This window comes from Columba livia, chromosome 13 (assembly GCF_036013475.1).
Source record: "Columba livia isolate bColLiv1 breed racing homer chromosome 13, bColLiv1.pat.W.v2, whole genome shotgun sequence".
NCBI classification, from domain to species: Eukaryota; Metazoa; Chordata; class Aves; order Columbiformes; family Columbidae; genus Columba; species Columba livia.
Window position 1 is genome coordinate 6,918,960 of NC_088614.1, and position 19,035 is coordinate 6,937,994.

A 19,035-nucleotide genomic window follows, 5' to 3' on the forward strand; every position below is an offset into this window, starting at 1 on the left:
TTTCTTTCCCAATAAAATGACATCTGCAAAATGGATTAACATGAGCAGAAGTCAGTTAATTTGTCAACACATTTTTGCTTGTTTAACTGAAAACCATGCTTGAGTTATGGATTAAATCGGACCTTAAAAAAAAATGTGGCACCCCCACTGAAAACCAAGGTGTGAATATCTCTGGAATGATCAGGGAGGTAAACAGAGACACACAAACGAGATGTTTAAAACGTTGGTTTAAGACTGTCCCATCGGTTTGTAAATAATTCTCTCCACAAACAAACCTATTCTCATTTTAGTTTGACACAGTCACAAATCAGACTCCCTGTTACTATGTGGAATTACTAGATTGTTTTGTTTTTCCCCTGCACGTTTGGGCCCATTTCCCCATCGCTCCAAGCTGTACCAGCTCACGCTGCGGGGACAGAAACGGGACAGACGTCTGAGCTGAGGTGATGGAGTCGGATCTCTGAGCTGCATTATGGGGTGTTGAAACCAGATCTGAACCAAAACCAGATTCATTCTCCTCCCAAGGACATTAAAGATGAACCCTCGCTCCTCTACTTCTCATACATTTTACAGATAGAGAGATAAGAATGATCTCCATTCCAGTCTTTCAGGCCCAACAGCAGGCCCCTGCTACCTCGCAGCCGCGCAGTCTGCCGTATTTTCTACATCACTACGACAATTTCCCAAAAACAACTTTTCTAATCATGGATTTGTATACTCTCATATGATCATGACACATGAGGATGCTTTTCTAAACCATATTTGGTGAGCGACCCCCACAGCCCCGTATGCAAACCGCCCTCGACCCCAGAGCTGCCACAAAGCCCAGAGCAGCAAAGTCAGGGGAAAAGTGCAGAAAACGATCATGCGATCACTGCTCCACACAAATACCCCATCGAGCAGCAGAAAAATACGTTATCCATGTGGTCTTCTCTCTCCATGCATGTAACTCAGTAGTTACAGACAGGTCTCCCCCACCACTTCATTCACAGACTTGCCTGGAAGAGCCTCTGTCCACAACTGTACAAGATGCCAAGTTTCTTTTTGAAAAATATCAGAAGCAATTCTGCAGGTTTATTTCATAAACACACAGTAACAAGACTAACACTACACAATCAATTTACCCCGGTAGCTTTTTTCTGCCAAACCCACCATACATGCAATTTATTCTGGATTCTCCTGCTTCTTCCAATGTACCTACAGACACTGACACTAAGTGAACTAAATGCTGCTACTGTTATTAATTTTTCATTCATTGAGCAGAACAAATTGTCAGCTCTCCAGGAATACGTTTAATCATATTTTAGATTTTAAAACGCATTAACTTTTTAATTTAAGAACTAAGGCTATTAGTTGAAGACCATTTGCCTGGTGTCATTTTAATTAATTTCTAAATTGGAGAAACTGTGAGGATGTACAAAACGGAATGTCTAAAATGCAGAATCAAGGGATGCCAAACTACTGAAATTGTCCCATTCTACCTCTTTATACCCCACATATATTATTTCTGAACAGTGTGGCACATGTTGTGCAAGAAACGCTGAACATCCCCTGGGATACTGAGCACTGAAGCTCAAAGGAAGAGAAGGATGGAGTCAGAAGAAAGGAGGGCAAGTCACCAGAGGAAGGAGAGACAAATTAGAACACTTCTGTTAATTCCTAAGTATAAAACACAACGTCCAAAAAGCTCCCACTGGCCCACGGCTTCAAGTGTGAGTTAATACGAAGTCTAATTATTTCTGCAGCCTGGTGTTTCTATTAAACGTGCACTGAAACATGAGACTCGCAGCTAATAGAACACATGTGTAGGTAGCCAGCGTTCGTTCTGGCACAACTTCATTAGTTCCACCAACGATGATGCCAGAAAAACAACATCTAAATTCAGTGCAACTACCGGGACAGACTATTCAAGAGGGGCAAAAAACGTAAGAATCAACTGGCAGCATCCTGCCAATATTTAGTACTTATCCTCTTATAAATAATATCTATTGCCTTGGAAATTTGGCTGATAAAAATTGCACAGATTAATGCCATTTTTTTTGCTTTAGTCCGTATGAAACTCAAAGCTTTATGCTTTACATCAGCACTAAACCTCACCTGAATAGAGAGAACATCAAACATCTGTTAAATGTACAATAATAGCAGCGCAAGCTGAATTTTCAGAGGGAATATTTAGCAGCCAAGCTCAGATCCAGCACCATTAGTATGTATATATTAGTCAGCTAAAAATATTCAACAACAGAAGTGCCACATTATTCACTTTCCTTATTATCGATATTCTTCGGTGGCCCTTGGCAGCGTGTTTGAGCTCAAAACATGGCAGGAAAAGCCACTTTCCCAAAAAACAACAGACAGGTGGGAAAACTACAGAAACGTCTTTGCTCCCAGGTCGTGTCCAGCCGACTGCGAGCTACCGGATCGTTCTGACTTATGTTAGCGCTGAACCGTATCGTGTGACAGGTTCTTGTGCTCTTATCCCACTGCGAGTGCCAAGGAAAATGCATTAATTTCCACTTCCATTCTTAAACCGCAAACAGTTTAGTTTAACTCGCTTCCCTTTGCAATTTTATGAGCTAACAGCTCAAAAAACAGTCATTTAACACAGATCAGCTGATGAGCAGAAACCAGTTGTGCCCCAGACCTCCCCTCGACCCCCTCGTGCAGGAATCATGTGAGAGCGACTCATCCACTCCAGCTTAAACTGCTGATTAAAGTTTCAATATGTAACACAGAATGCAGATTAAAATCCCCCATAATATTTGCTTGCTCCTATCTTTTGATCCAGTGGAAAACAGTTAAGCAGCAAATACTACAGAAGGAGCAAATTGTGCACAGGTGGCAGGTGAAGCGTGACAGCGCTGGTGATGCCCCAGAGACAGCGGTGACGCTTTGGCACCAAAACATGGCTGAGTGCACAGAGGAAACAAAAGACAAACCAGCACTTCATTTGTTCTCAAGGAAAGTTTAAAACCAGGGCCAAGAGTACAATTAGTTAGAAAAAAGTATTAAAAATGGGATGCTAAACGGATTTTCCTGCATGCACGACCATTTAGCCAGAACCAAGATCAGCCCAACTATGATACTGATGCTTCTATACAGATAAGCTGATGGTGATTTCAAAACAAACAAACCAAAAATCAATTAAATCATGCTTTTTTTCCTTATCTTGTGTGTGCTCCCAGACACTTCAACAAACATACACCACGTATCCATCTACATGCACTGACGCATTTACAACGCTTTTCTTCCAGTGCAGCCTTATTCTGCTACTGCTCAGATGATCACCAAGAGCCTTTAGAGTTTGGAGGGTTTTGTACTATTCTAGAGTTTACAGTTTTTCACTCCATGACTATTTTAGCATGAGAGGTGGCTCCTCTTGTATGAAAAAACCAGCATGAACTCACAACAGCAGTTTAAACTACATTTTTTGGTTCTATTTAAGAAAGAGAGATGTGATTTGTGGAATACTTGTTAGGAATAGATATTTCAAGGAGAAAAATAATGGTAGCAGGCTATAATTTTCAAAAAATGTAACTTCATCTACATGCCACTCTCAGAGGGACTTAACACCACCCAACATTAGTCGTTCAGATGTAATTTGGACAGATGTAATTTAAACAGTTAATACTGAAACAAACGTTCTGACACGTCTCCAAAAATCACTTTTCCTAATCGCACTTCTGCAAAAGTACGTCTGATTAGAGTCTCAGTAAAAAACATTTAAAGCTGTTGTGGTTATTATTATTATTGTCATTAAAATACAAGTTAGTTTCCCCTTCCCTGTACATGGTCAAAAGTTCAGACTGCTGGTAACTTCTCGAGGTCTTTGAGTTCATGACGTGAGCCTTTTCAATTCAATTCAAGCCGTAGCCATATGCTTCACAACTTATTAATATTCAACAGGAACAACAAAAAATTCAGAACACATTTAGTCGAGTGGCCTGGCCAGAAAGCTGCTTATTTTATGCTGTGGATATGTTCATATAGCTCAACATTTAGTAAAGTGGTCTGAGATCAAATGTTAGCAATTTTGTTGACACCTGACATGGAAATTCTGCTAATTTAATCACTCGTTGACTCGTCACTCGAAGTAAAAGCTGCTTTTTCGTACCTCATGTGTACATAAGCACCTGATAAAGCTCTCTTATCAAAAAGAACAAAAGCAGATGTGAAAGATCTGTTTCTCCCAAGACAGCCGTATAATGAAAAACCAGCTGCTTAAACCTCAGCAATAAATGTTCTTGTGTTTGTAAGGACTGCAACCCACATCAGGCCATAGCGACCGCTGATAAAAAAGAACAGACTGTGCACAATGCGATCAACCCGGTCAGTGAATGTGATGGTGAAGAGGCCAAGGAGGTATAAACCAATAAACAATAAAAAGTGTCTTGCGGGAGTAATGAAATAAACTCGGTCAAATACTCAGAGTCCACAGACAAAATACTTCGCTTACATCTTAGCATTTTGCAAGTTGTTTATTTTAAAAGACCAGAATAGATTTTCCTCTTTAAAACAGCCACTAATAACGTGAGATCATTCCAACTGCAACATTAATTTTAAAGAGCAAAGTAAAAAGGTTGTTGAAAACTCAGATTCGTTCCTACCTGCCCATCTTGACCCACATGAACTTGATGTATCTGCAGGTTGCCCTGAAAAACAAGAGCATTGGCAATAAGCACAACTTCGGAATTTTAAAAAGTTGCTCTTTCCTGCAAAAGGCCTGTTTCTCATTTCATGATTAAACAACTTCAGTATTAAGGAAATCTATTAATTTAGGAAAATCTGCTGAGAGTTATTTTGGCAATCCAGCTACAATTCAATGGTCAGCATTTAACCACACGGGATAAACAGCCCCAAAAGTGAGGAGGTTTTTCAGCACCAGCACGTTTTGCTTTTTGAAAGTTACAGGATTTTCATGCAAAGTTTGTTTGCGTGGCTTTTGAGGTAAGATTTTTATTTTTCCTTATTTATTTAAAACTTCCCATTTAAATGAAAACCCTTACTGAACTAGAATGAGCAGTGTAATTCTTTTACATGTATGGAGTGCTATTTGCTACTTATTATAAAGTTACTGCCTATACTAACAGATTTTTTTATTTTACCAAAATTCTATAGGGAAGACCAACATAGTTCTGTCACAGGAGTTACATCTACTACAAAAAATTCTCAAAATGCAAAGTATTTTAAAGGAAACTGTATCTATAAAATCTAAAAATGAAAGCAGCATTCTTCCCAAAATGAAGTTCTTATTCATATGCTCGGAGATGTTAAAAGCACACTTAGATTAAGAAAGAAAACAGTTTCCCAAACACAGACGTGCAGTGAAATAGCACATTACTTTGAGGAAAAAAACAGCAATTCTTTGATTTGCACGTTTTCTACGTTTTCTCTTGCTGGCAGCTCTTCCTTTTATTTGAAGCTGCGTGCACGGTAATAAATTTTAAACCAGATGTTTTCATCTGTCTCAGACGAACGTCACCCTTAAAAGTCGCACATACAGGAACTTCAGACGAAGCCACTGGACACGGGATGTGCTGGACCCTCGGGATCAATCACAACTTGTATCTGCTGAACCACAAGTTTTTTGGTGGCTTTTTACCCAACAATTGTTTCAGGTTTGTTGTATCACACCACTAATTCCTCTAGACCCAGAACATTTTGATCCTTTTGCATTTCTCTCTAGGTCTGACAAGCTCTTCAAAGAAAACTGCCTTTAACTATAATATTTATATAATATTTAAAATCATATTTGTTCTACACTAGCTAACAGTATTCCTCCACACCAAAAGTGGTTTTACGAGGTGTGATTTAGGGTAGTTTGGAAATGGATGAAACTAACCCACAAGCAGATATGCTTAACATTGAGTAAAAAAGCTCAACAGTGATATCATATAAATTAAAATTGTATTCTGCATTTCTGTTTAACCTTATTTTGCTATTGTTTCTTCATGTGAGTAAACTAATCTAACAGCCATCTGAGCAGTTAGAAACCTCTGTACATTCTTAGATAAGTGACAACAGCACTCGCACTCAGGTAAATTTACCTGGCTTTAAGAGCTCTTCTGCCCAAGTGCTTAAAAAAAAAGGCCAAATTGGAGGGTTCAGGGCTGGATTTATCCATTTCTATTCTACTGTACTGTTTTTATGGAAAAAATAATGAAGCGCAAACCCTGCAGTGCCAGATTACTTGGTCAGGAACAAAGATAAGTTCACTTTATTCTGCAATCCATCTTTACTAGATGGCGGCTGAAGGTTTCTCCAGCTCCTCTTCAACAGTTCCCACAATTAAAGACACTGAGTATTCTGAACACATTTAGGTCATAAACCGAATTCAATAATTTCATTTCTCCATGGCAGTGCAAGCACCTAAGTCATTTACTCTGTAATTACTAAATTTCCAGCCAAGATCAACAGCCATATTCAACAATCATTAGCGGAACACACACATGGAAGTGCCTTGGCTGGACAAGGGAAGAAAAAAAAAAAAGCCCAAAACACAGAAATATCGTTTTGCATTTAGTGGCAAAAAGCACATGTCACCCTGGCTCCATCACACACTCTCACTTCTACCCACACTGCGCATCGGAGCAGATCTTACGTTTTATAAGAATAGATTAATATTTTTAGATACTGAATTTTTAAAAAATTATTAATAAGGTCGGGGCCGCAAGTTCCCCCCGGCATCTCCCCCTCTTCGCTCACCTCGCTGTCCTGAGTGATCTGCACCTGCTCGCCCTGGGGCACCTGGGCGATGTGGAGATGACCCTGCGGGATCCGCAACGAAAGAAAACACCAAGGAGCATCAGGTGAAAATCATAACCAGAGGAAGAAGCTATTACTTTGGATTCATCACAGCTTAATGCATGGAAGTGAAATGCATGTTCAATAAAAAGCATTAAAGGCAGCTTTAACAAAAGTGCATCCATATTTCCCCATCTTTTTATGCAAAGTATAAGCAGAGTGACTTTGAAGAAAGAATGGTTCATTTTCACATAAGAGGAAAGAAAATAAGCATAATAGTAAATAACATTTATGTAGTGCATTTCTCCATAGACACAGCATCTGCATTTTTGATGCACAAAGCATAGGACTAACTTGCTTTGGTCAGTTAGCACTGTGCCTGAAACATTAATCGCATTTGAAGACCTTGGAAACTCAGTTCTTAAAACATATATGACAAGACAAACTACTCACTAAGTGTGAGGTTTTAAAACATATCTGTAAGTGTCCGTGTACCTTTGTACATTCACATAGTTGTGGTGAAGTACAGCACCACGCTACCGACTGTCTTTCAATCTGCCATAAATTGTCATGAAGTCATTAATTTGATTGTTATGCTGGTTTATGTCAGTGGAAAATCTTCCCTAAGAGTTTTACTAATGTTAATACTTGGTATTGCTGACCAGCCCCACAACTTCAGAGCGGTATCAGGCCTATGATTTGATCAAAACACAGCCATGGTGTGGACGGAATTCCTTGTGCATCCTGACCAGCCCAAAGTCTTTGCTACTGTGATTTACCTGAAGGGAGATTGGATTCTAAATAACCTACTTCAGGGTTTAGAAGGCTTTGTGTTCATTTTAATATGCCTGCATGAGACAGAGATTAAAGATAATCATTTGGAATTCTGTCAAAGGCTGCTCTTATTTTATAACACAAGAACAATTGCATGTGATTTTCAAAGAAACACAGATCCCTCTATTTCAAACAGTTTCATTTCCTTTGGAAGGAAACAGTCTATTTATAGGAAGAAAAAACATACTGAAAGTATCACTCTGACAATAGGGACTGTATATAAAATCAGAGCACAGCCCAGTCCATGTTGAGATTAGAATCACTTTCCCTCCTTAACATCAAGCTCTCAGGGCTCCCAGGGAAAAGCACCGAACAGTTTAGAGATCCATTCATAGTGTCTGCAAACATAAGCGATTCTTTTTGACCAAAGGGAGGAGGGAGAAGGTGATGGTTGTAGTGAATTTTTCCCGGATTCCACAATCAATTTAAATTACAGTTGACTGGTCCAGCTCTTTTAATGAGGCAAACTTTCATCACTTAGATCTATAAACACAACCATTTTGTCTATCATGTGCATGTATTTTGTATTATTTTCCCTTCTACCTTGCCTTTCTAGACTTGAAAACTACTTTTCAGCAATCAGTTAAATCTCATAAAAAGATCTATACAGCAATTAAGAAAATATGTTCTTTAAAATATATAGGGAAACCAAGAGACAAAGAAATTCAAACGATAATACTGTAACGTTATGGCAGAAGTGAAGTGGAACCTTTGCAGCCAGTTCCTGCACAAAGAGCATTATTTCACTGAGGATGCTCCCAGCTGACAGGAGGGAAAAAGAAGTTTGTAAGTTGATTTCTCAAACTTCTCTTTGGTCCTTTTCCAAGTTTGAGAATAGCAACTCAAAGCATTTAGGATCCAGTTCAGTCAACCAATTGTTCTCCAGGATTAGCTCCTCGACTTCCATTTAGATCATATGGTGTCCAGGTACATAACAGGAACGGATAAACTCCTCCGAAAACCGAAGGCGCGGTCCAAACTTTCCAGCCCCATCCAAATCGCACAGCCGACAGTTCCCACCATCCCTTACACTCCAGCTCTTTCCTTTATCTGAGTTCATAAGCAACTTTTCCCCTTTGGAAGAACGTGCTCTGCTGCAGCCTCCTCTCCACAGCTCTTCCCATTGCTGGCTGGAGTTCCTCTCCACCACTTTCATCTCAAACTCCTTCCACTTCCACGCACTGCTTAAAAAAATATTCCAGCTAACATTTAAGTCCTTTTAATCCACACTTACGGCTCTGTGAGTTGCCTTCAACAATTGTCCCCCAGTTTCCGTGACACTTTTCTCCTTCGATTCCACTGCTACTCCACTAAACCTTCCGTGGGCCTTACAGATGTGTCTTTTTTGATGGTATTCCAAAAGCACCTGCCCTTCATCGCCCATCTTTCATCATATTTCTTTCACCGTTGCCCTTTGCACGCTGACAATTTGCAGCTCTACATGACCACAGTGAGTATTCCAGTGTCAACAGGGCGTTTTCAGTCTTTATGTGTAAATTATTAAATTGGGCAGACTTGCTGCTTCTCTCCTGCGCTGCCTTATCTTATTTGAGGAGAAAACACCATAAATATTTACCAAAGATGCTTCGTTATCCCGCTTCAGACTCTTCTTTGCAATGGCACTGACTAGAACCTTTGCAACAGCCAGAACACTGGGTACCACAGTTTAGATTCTTGATTTATATCTCTCAGGAATTCTTGTTTATTTGCCCATTTCCGCCTGTTTCTTTAGCCCGGTTTCTAACCAAAGTACCTTCAAAACACTAAAACCATCGCTGAAAAAGTTTCTATGTTACATGCCTGTGCATAAACACAAAGCCTGAAGATTTAAAAAGCTCATGGTAGACAGATTTCACACATTAAATCCTCAGGTTTCTACCACAGGAGAACGAGTGCGCAGATCTACACCAGTATTTCTGAACGCTGCATGTCAGAAATGCCACACAAACCGGTATTTCATTATTTTCTCCTGCTTTTTTTTAATTTGAATTGAAAACAATCCTTGTAGTCAAATTGTGGCACACAGGAACTAAAGCCAAGGAGACTTTTTTCAGAGTATTGTATATAAAAATAATAATGGCCTAAGTTATGGTAGGATTAAAAAACATCAATATTTATAACTTTGACTTATATACATGTATCTAAATGAATACACATGTAAAGGATTCAGCTAACAGATGTTCAAAAATGCCTCAGAAGCCAAGTTTTTTTAAAAATGAAAATAAATAAATGTATTCTTGTTTTGAAAATCATAGTTAAAACTACCTCTGAAGCGTAAATCGTGCACTTAGTAGTTCTGGTATTATTATTAAAGCAAATGGCCAGGTAGAATTGAGCAAATTCTAGATACAGTAATGAACATGCATTTATGTGTGTGCAAACCCTGTGTGAAGAGTTTTGCCAAGTAACTCTAAAACATCTTTCATGACCCTTCCCTGTTTATTTTCTGAAAATCACGCTTAAGCAGTGATGACAGGTCACTTTTTCAAAATAAAAAATTAAATTTCAGCTGAAGCAAAGCTTGCAAAAACCCAGATAGTTTAAATGGCACGATTTAGAAAAAGTGGAGTACATACTACTTGGACTTGGCCGTCTTCTCCGATCTGGTGGATCTGGACCTGCTGCGCGTTGGCGAGCGCGTAGTGAAGCGCCTGCGGCTGGTTCTGCTGGAGCTCGGTAGAAGCCGAAACCGAACCCTGCGAACCCTCTGAAAGAGAGACAAAAATCCAGGGTTATTCTTATAGATCTCATACCAACGGCCATGCAACAACGCGTGCTTAAACCCTGTGGAAAACAAATGCAGTCAGTAACGAGATGCAGATCACTTATCCATCAATGCGTGGTCATTGCTCACCTGTAGAATTGCTACAATTCCAAAGGCTATTTTGTCTCTGAGGAAGCACACATTTAAAAAGCATATTTTGATTACGGATTAAAGATTCTGCAACTGTAAAACTTGCATCACAACAAAACCACACACATTTCCTAAGCAGTTCTACCCTTTATTTTGGTCACCTGTGCAGCTGAGAACTATCAGTGCCACCACCAGGATATATTTGAAAAGCAATCCTGTAAAATCGAAGTTATTATATAAAGGATATCTCTCTGTTGTTTTTCAAGATCCATCATTTATAATTCATGCTAACACACACAAGTCTGGAATTATTATTTTTAACTTCAAAAAAGCAGGTTGATTTCTTGACCTGGGTGAATTTCAACACTACCTCACACTGGTTTAAAGCAATTTTTTTAATGCTTTTGGTGTCGGTGAAACTGAGAGACTAATAATGTCAATAACTGTACTGAAAGGACCCAACACTAATGCTGTGTATGGGTCTTCCTAGAGATTAAGGCACCACGAGCAGGTGAAGGTATCGCTGGGAACCATCCGTCCTTTTAGGAATCAGGAAAATCAGCTGAAACGATCAATTGATGGCACTTTTGTTTTGCAGCACATGGGACAAGTTCAAGTTCGCACTGGCAGGAAAAACCTGCAAATCTCCCAGTATCACACTAAGATTCAGCATCAGTCCTGATTTTCTTACTTCTGTTTTTAATTTGAGACATCTTGGCGAACGGGGCCGTCATTAAGGGCTTTTAGACTAATATATTTGAAGAAATACTTTTTTTTACATACAGCATCCCCGTAAACACGTTTAACATGTGTCTTTTGCTATGCCATAAAAATACATTGAATATAATCTCTGAAGCGTTAAGTGTTTTACTATTTTTCTAAATTATTTATTGCCCTGACAAGGCAACACAAAACACATTTACATCTAACATGTAGTAAGATTCAATACTATAGGGCTTTCAAGCTGTTCAATTACTGGAAACTAGAATGAAAATACTTAAGAAAAGGTGTCACTCTGCTTCCATGGTAGGCCATTTCCTTACAAGACTTTATGTATTGTCTAAATAAGCACTAGATAGATCCCATCCTGCTCACATACAGCTGATATATTTTGATTTTTAAAATGACGGTTCGTTATTTTCTGAACCAATGCGGCAGGAAACGTTTCGTAAAGTTTTAATACTTCTACTTAACACTCTAAGATTTATACTGAAAAGAGAACATTAGTTTTGCAAGAAGGAGCTTTACCCACTCATACAAATATTTTAATGGAAATGTTCTTTAACAAAATCATCCTTTTGGATTTTTTTCATCCTGTCTGCAAACGCTTGTGGACGAAGATAATTTTAAGTCTAAATACGGGAACTGGAAACTAACTCAAAACCACCAAACTAGTATTTACTTCGTTGTTGAAAAGTTCAGTTGCTTAACAATTCAACTAGACAGTTCTAATTATGTTAACGATCTGCAAATCTGTAACTACAAGCAGAACGCTTATGCAGCAACTGAGTGAAACAGAACACGCACATGTTTTTGCTATTGGACCTACATCTTCAATACCTTACATTTGACTGGTAGGTAACTGCAGAATATTTGTGATTTCTTATAGTCCCGTTGCTCACTGTGCAATTCCAGCACGGCTGTTGAAGGGCAGTTTGCTGGGCAGAATTCCGGATGGGATTAACAAACCACAATTGGTAGAAAAGCCCTGTACCCAGCATGAGAAACTGTCAACCAAATAAGAATGTGAATTGTTCCAATTCTAATACAGGATCGCGCTTTCCATTGCCAGTGGCTTTGTCACAGTCACTGAAAATAACAGATATTCTAGAAGAATCATCTGCCTGAGCCTCTTTGCCTTTTGCTTCTTCTCTCATCTCCATTATGTCAGCCCTAATAATATTTTATGCATTTTATCTTGCAGATAGCCTTTTGTTAGGATGCTAAATGGCTAAGGAAGCCCAGTAATTCACCTCGCTGCTTCTCACAGGTACCGCTGGTCCAGCCCGCTGGAATTTTGTCTTTCCATCCTGCTTCCCAGTCCCCACTATGTAATTCAACAGCTGAGTCGAGTTACAACTCAACTTCTGGTCAAACCGCAGTGTCCAAATACATATTTCTTCATTTAGATGTGTGCGTATACACACACATGCATACATACAGAACTTCATGTGCGCAAACATATAGAGCGTGAATGTAAATACACGTACACAGACAGCAAATCTGGACTTGGGACACGGGCAACGAAAGACCTGTGTTTCACTTGGAGATTTAATAACCTTCTAGCAGCGTTCTTCCTCTAGATTACACTGACCATGACACAAACTGCGATGCTGTACTGCTGAGAAAACACTCATTTATAATGACTATTTATTTTCTTATTAAGGAAGTTATTAAATAAAAGAGTAACGAAGACAGAAGAGCTACAGCAGATAAAACTATCTATTTACATTATATCCTAAGCACATCTTGAAACACATTTTTAACTGTAAAGTCCAAAAGCCTGTATTTGTAAACCATCTTTTCCTTCACAGATGCCAGAAGTGATTACGCTTTTTGGAGGTGGGATCAGGAGACACAGGCTGAATTCAACATACTGTACATCTCGCGTTGTCACTTATCAATAGGTTTCAGTTTGGCTTCACTGAACAACCACAGTTGGGTTTTATTTTTTTTATTTTTCTTTGTTGGATTTTGGCGGAGTTTTTTTCTTAGAAGGATTCAACAGTGTCTAAAAACAAAACATCCTTTATAAGTATTGTTTTTCCCTTTTGAGTCTCTGACCAGACAAAAGTAATATTTATCCACTTTCAAACATTCCCCATTAAAAACAAACACCAACATGAATAGCACACAGCTTGAAGAGAGGATATGTCAACAGTTATAAATCACTATCGTGTAAACTATCTAGCCTCACATTTACAATTTTGATATATTAGAGAATCCCTGGCACGGAGAAGCCCAACAGCTGAACTCGTGCTTTGAAATTTTCCGTTGCACGAGTTACAAAAGGGCACTTGGACACGAACCGAATGGTTTCTCTGGTGCTACTACGGAGCGCGTTACCCGTGACACCGCCCAAGCGCCTTCCCTTTATGGAGCCGCTGTGGAGCCACCCACAATGGAAGATGCTGCACTGACCATTCCCCTGGTGATAAAGTTGTGATACTGGGGGGGGGGGGGGGGGGGAAATGCTGAAATATTCCCTCCTCCCAAGCTGAAACGGGACCTTTCATATTTTCCATTTGTTTGCTGCACGTGTTTCTGAGCCCAAGTGAGGTTGTGCTCTCAGATGGATGTTGAGGGCTTGGCGCAATCACCCACCGAAGCAGCTTTGCTGTCACATTGTCACAGCTCATCTTCCGCACACATTGCCAAGATCAGACTTGTCAGACAAATGTAATTTGTAATCGTTTCAAGAATATGTGTGTTTAACTCTCAGCTGAGAGCAGCTTTAAAATTCGTCACTTCAAAGGCAAAACCTTTGGCATTTTCTAATTCTTGCCTATTCTACTTTGTATTTATCAGTTGAGCATCTGGCTTCTCCTTTTGGAAGGACACGCAGGAGGTGCAGACTCTGCGTTTGTGCTTATTCTCCTTCTGTGGTGTTATTCAGAATTCTTTTCCTAGTGCACAAGCTCCCACCCTCACACTTGTACCTACAAACTAGGACATTCTTTGGTGCTTCCTTGATGCTTAGTCCTAGGGAGGAAAGGTTAATGGCCAGATGTAGCAAAGCCATCCTCAAGAACAAAAAGCAGGAAAAACACCATTACCCAACAATTAATAGAAATAAAAGTGTATACTGCAATCCCTTATCTCAACCTGACTCATCCAGTGCTAAATGCCTCCAATTTTGCAGAACAGCTTTGAAGATTTGGCTGCACATCCCTTTTTATATGTGACATCTCGGCACAGGCTGAGCACTTCAGCCTAAATCTACATATAAATCCCAAAGTCATAGAACTAATTAAAAATTCCAACATGGAAAACTGTGATAACAGCCTTAACAATCTTAAGAGAAATTAAAAGAAAGGGAGAAGGCACTCTCCAATTAATCCTCCTCCCAAAAACCTCATTTCCTACTGCCTTCCCTCCAAAGACTGCGAGCGTTTCTAAAAAGAATATCTAGTTAAATTATCATGGCAGCCATGTGTATAACTCTTGTCCAAAAAAATCAAATAAATAGAAACACACATTAAGGACTGAAGTGTTGGGTCCAAGAAGAGTGGAGCAAACCACCACAATTAATACCTCAATTCCAGCAAAAGGCAACAGCTTCAAAGAGAAGAGCCGGGTAAAATATGGAAAACCAATTTCTGCCTAAATAAAACAGTCTGTTACAACTTCATGCAACCTATAAATGTTGTGGCTACTGTAAAGCTGCATAGTCACTTCATTATAGAACAATCTCAATTAATATCTTTGGGGGTGAAAGACAGAGATATTCATTCAGAGTTTCCTACCAGCTTCCTTAGACACATCTTTGCAGCTCAGCTCCTCTGGAGCTCTTACCCCTTGAACACTGTCACAGAATTACACCAAAAACTTATAAAGCTACATGAGGACTATGGGCTGAGCCTCCTGCTTCTCTACCTCATTCACGTAGCTAATTCTCATAGCTAATTAACTGGCATGGAGTAACCTATTAGTGGGTGCAAGCAAAGACAGGTATTGTGCAGCCAGCAGCAACCACAGCAGGTGTAGACCTGACATAATGCACCGAGAAGCTGATTTTAACAGCTCTAATACAACCAACAATAGCGGGAAAGACAGTTTCTCAAGTAGCCAAATTCCAAGGCTCACCTTAAATTGCCCCCTGAAACAAATGCTACCATAAAAACTGTCTGGGTTCATATGTAACACTTTAAAAAGCCGTATTTGACAGCTATGTTGTCATAACTGTGAAATACAGACCTCCTTTACTTCAGAGCTGTGAAATATGACTTCTCCTTCCTGCTCGCTGGCAGCAGGAATTCCGCTCCATCCACTCTACAGTGTGTATAATAAGGAACAGATGCCTGTGAATTATGATGCTGTAATTCCATCGAGGGGTTCCAGGGACGTCGAATCACAAAGAACAGTTCTGAGCAGTTCATGGAGTTACCTGAACAGAGTGGTGGAGTCACAGCCCTGTCATGCAAAAATTACCTTCTTAAACATGTGTGAATCTACTTTTTCCCTTGCTTCTTTTCTTCTCTTTCTTTTCTCTATATAATCATTAAGCCTCTCAAACTGCTTTCTTGTTTTTCCTCAGACCTCCTGTTCTTTCTTCAGGTGAAATACCACTCCCACTGATTTTGGAATGCAAATTATTTTTTCCAAGGACTACTCAATTCAGAAAAGCGGTCTGGTTTTCCTAAGAGCTTTTTCACAGCGGGTGCGAATGCAGCGGTGAATTCATCTCACATCTTTACAGCCTCCCAGAAAACGATGCCAATGACATTCTGAGTAAGAGCAATATTTTAAAGAATATTAACACAAGGCTCTGAATCCACAGGAGCGTTTTCACATACCGTTACCAAAGGCAGCTGTTAATGTCATTGCCGGTGCGCTGCTTTTGGCCGCGCAGTCGGTAGAGTCCTGCCAACGACATGCCAAGGCGCCTCAGCCAACCGTCATCATCTTCAGGACCAAAGCCACCTTTCCAAGGACCTCTTTGCTATCTAGGAAACTTGGGAGGTCACCTGTACAGTGGGAGACCCAGGTGGGATCAAATCCCCTGGGGAAATCCTGAGATGAACGGAGCTAAGGAGCCGGCTCAGCTCCAGCCACACGAGCATCCCTGGGCACCCAGCCCAAAACACCACGGGGGCTCTTGTAGCACCAGCTGGTGGGCGTCCGTACCACACGATTCCACCTGCACATCACTGAAATGCCACGAGTTAACTCGGGTGTCTCTGTACCCATGGAAAAAATTACTCACAAATCAGTTTAATGGAGCCGAGAGGAGAATAAATGAGTTTTCAACTTACAAAATGAAAACAACCAAAACTTATTATCTTGTGGACTTTTGAAGACAAGAATTCACGGAGCTTAGTCTGTGTTACACATCTCTACATTGGTTTCCCCAAATCTCCAAACCAGGAGATTAAGGTTTAATACTTTTTAATAATAAATCTCAACAACAGCCAAGGAGTACGGCCTAATGAGCACAGGCCCATAATGTTCACTTACTACTGCATTTTTATTCTAAAACGCTGATTGTTAAGAGACTGAAAATAAAAATCCCATCAACATATATGGCTTATGGTTAACATTACATTGATTAGTTGTTTTAATTTGAGAATTTTGGATATGATTCTCAGTTCCAACACATAAAATTTTCCACTGAAAGCATATTTTGGCATTCTTTGCCTGAGATACAGTGGTTAGTGTTAACATGCAACCAAAAATTTTATGCAGGCAAATAAACTTACTTCCTTTTCTTTGGGCTCACTTCCAAAACGCTGGTTTTAATATATGATGTACAAATGTCCCGTAACACTGCTTTATATTAAAAGCATGAGCCAGAAATGTCCTAAGAGAACACTTCTTAGGTCAGTATTTTTCATTTGTTATTATTATTCATGCCTACATACCTATATGGAAATATAGAATCACCTACAATGTATTTAATTTCTTCAGAGAAAAATACTTCAGGAACAAAACTTAGCACGTCCTACTAAATGGAGTGAACACAGTGAGATTTATTCACTCGACTCCTCTTAAGAACATGAGTTGCAGAAACATCCTGACCTTCTACTCAAAAAATTGAACATGGTAGAAAAAACATATGAGAGCACAAAGCTGCGTGTGCTGAATTTCTTCAGTGAGCAGCTGTGGGTGGACGTTCTCAAGCATCTCAAGAGAAGCCAGGCGTTCAGATATCGTACAAACCAACCTCTCTCACACACTGGAATAATACTGCACTTTCAATTCTGGCAAATCTGTATTTTACTACTGGTTTAGAGACCGAGTCTCTTCTCCCTCTTTGTGAACACACACACCCCTCCCTTTCTAGGCTCATTAATGTACTGCAATCAGGAGAGTGATTGCAATTCATAGATGAAACAATTACTAGCAACTCATCCTACCAGGGATCTCCTATGGGACAAGTCCCATGAGGCTGCGAAGGGCTCAGAGTACCAGGAGGTAGTTGGTTTGCACTGAAAGCCTACGATGATTTACCCAGGTGTCAGTACATGGATCCAGGCCTTGAGGAGCACTGTAGACACACACACACTACCACAGAGAGGCCTCTTCGGCAATGATAAATGGTACTATAAAAAATGCACAATAATACAAAATCCACTCCAAATATTCAATTGTGAGAAATGCGGGTTTCTCCATTTGCCTTTGTCACACAAAAATATTCACATTTGTGTGTGCAACATGCACCTGTTGTAAATACAACGTCAGATCAAAATAATTTTCAGGCATATCAAAAACCAAATGGCCTTATTACCATAAGGTTCTATTTCTGTTGGGGTTTGTTTGGTTTTTTACCTGAACCGCTGTAAGACGATGACGATGGTGTTCGTCTTGAAAAGCTTTTCACAGCCAGGCTCTGCCCGCGCTGTTTCCGCCTCCAGGCTGTTCGGCATTTGGAGTCGATGCTTTGCTTGATTCGGTACCAGTCTGATTCCGTGATTCCAAACTTGTAAAATAAGTGACCTGTTATTAGAGAGAAACGCAAAGGGGTGACAATCAGCACAAATCTGTATTTTCTGAAAAACGCTTAGACACGCTGTCATACACACAAAGTGATCAAAGAAACTCTGAACATTTTAGAACTGCCCTGATCTTGACGCTGCCTAAAGGAACACAGTGACATTACGAAAAATGCCAAAGCTCTGCAGTGGTGTGACTTCAGCAGCTGTACACCAAATTCAGTAATCATACATATACACAGTTATATATTTAAAAGAGCCAGCAGTCCATGAAATATCTTTATCTAAGCTTCTATCCAAGGAAAATGCACTATTACATTCAAGATGCGCAACACTGACCAACAAAAGGCTCCAGCACTCCGAAGCCAAAAGTGGATAAAGCTTTATTTATCACAGATAGTGCCCCACAACACATCTGATAAGTAGGAAGACTTATAAAGCTCTATATATGAAAAACCAAACCAACAAACTCTTTTAAAGCGCAGTTCACAATTCATCAGAACCCAATAAAGATGCAATACAAAATTATAATCTTCTGAAAACGTTACTACCAGTATTAAGTCATTTAAAGAGCCGCATTATGCGCTTTCCAATATTTGGTGCTAAGTTGCCAAACTCTTATAAAACACAACATTGACTTACGAGCTGGACGGAGTATTTTGAAACAAAGCCCATAGAGACCGAGTCCCACTGCTGACTTAAACCAGGTTCATGATCGCCTGCAACCTCCACACCCAAAAGGGAAACCCAATTATATAAAAAAGAGGGAGCAAAGAGGCTGTTGCAGGTATGACAAATATTTGTTTCAACACCTGGACAAATGGCTTTAAAACGGGGAAGGAAACACATTGCGCATTGTCAGTGGTTTCACGGTCCTGCTCATATTGCTACAGACTTTTACTGTTTTATTGTAGACCTTAGAGTGGTTTGAGTTCTGTTTAAAGCATCAACAGT

At 39.8% G+C, this 19,035-nt stretch overlaps 1 protein-coding gene across 12 annotated transcripts in view; it reads right to left on the minus strand.

Annotated features, from left to right (window-relative positions):
• BANP (BTG3 associated nuclear protein) overlaps window positions 1-19,035 on the minus strand; it is a 131,621-nt gene that overhangs the window by 55,856 nt on the left and 56,730 nt on the right. For 5 of the 12 annotated variants that reach the window (XR_010465913.1, XM_065028804.1, XM_065028803.1 and 2 more), the window contains exons 8-11: window positions 17,918-18,085; window positions 10,152-10,282; window positions 6,703-6,765; window positions 4,605-4,649 (exon numbers count right to left, since the gene is read on the minus strand). Coding sequence is in view for 10 of the 12 variants with exons in the window: in XM_065028804.1 (XP_064884876.1) it covers window positions 4,605-4,649; window positions 6,703-6,765; window positions 10,152-10,282; window positions 17,918-18,085 (407 nt within the window). In the remaining 2 variants the exon portion in view is untranslated. Of the gene's footprint in view, window positions 1-4,604; window positions 4,650-6,702; window positions 6,775-10,151; window positions 10,283-17,917; window positions 18,086-19,035 lie in introns of all 12 variants that reach the window. The other 7 variants (XR_010465912.1, XM_065028801.1, XM_065028802.1 and 4 more) reach the window with 2 other exon arrangements.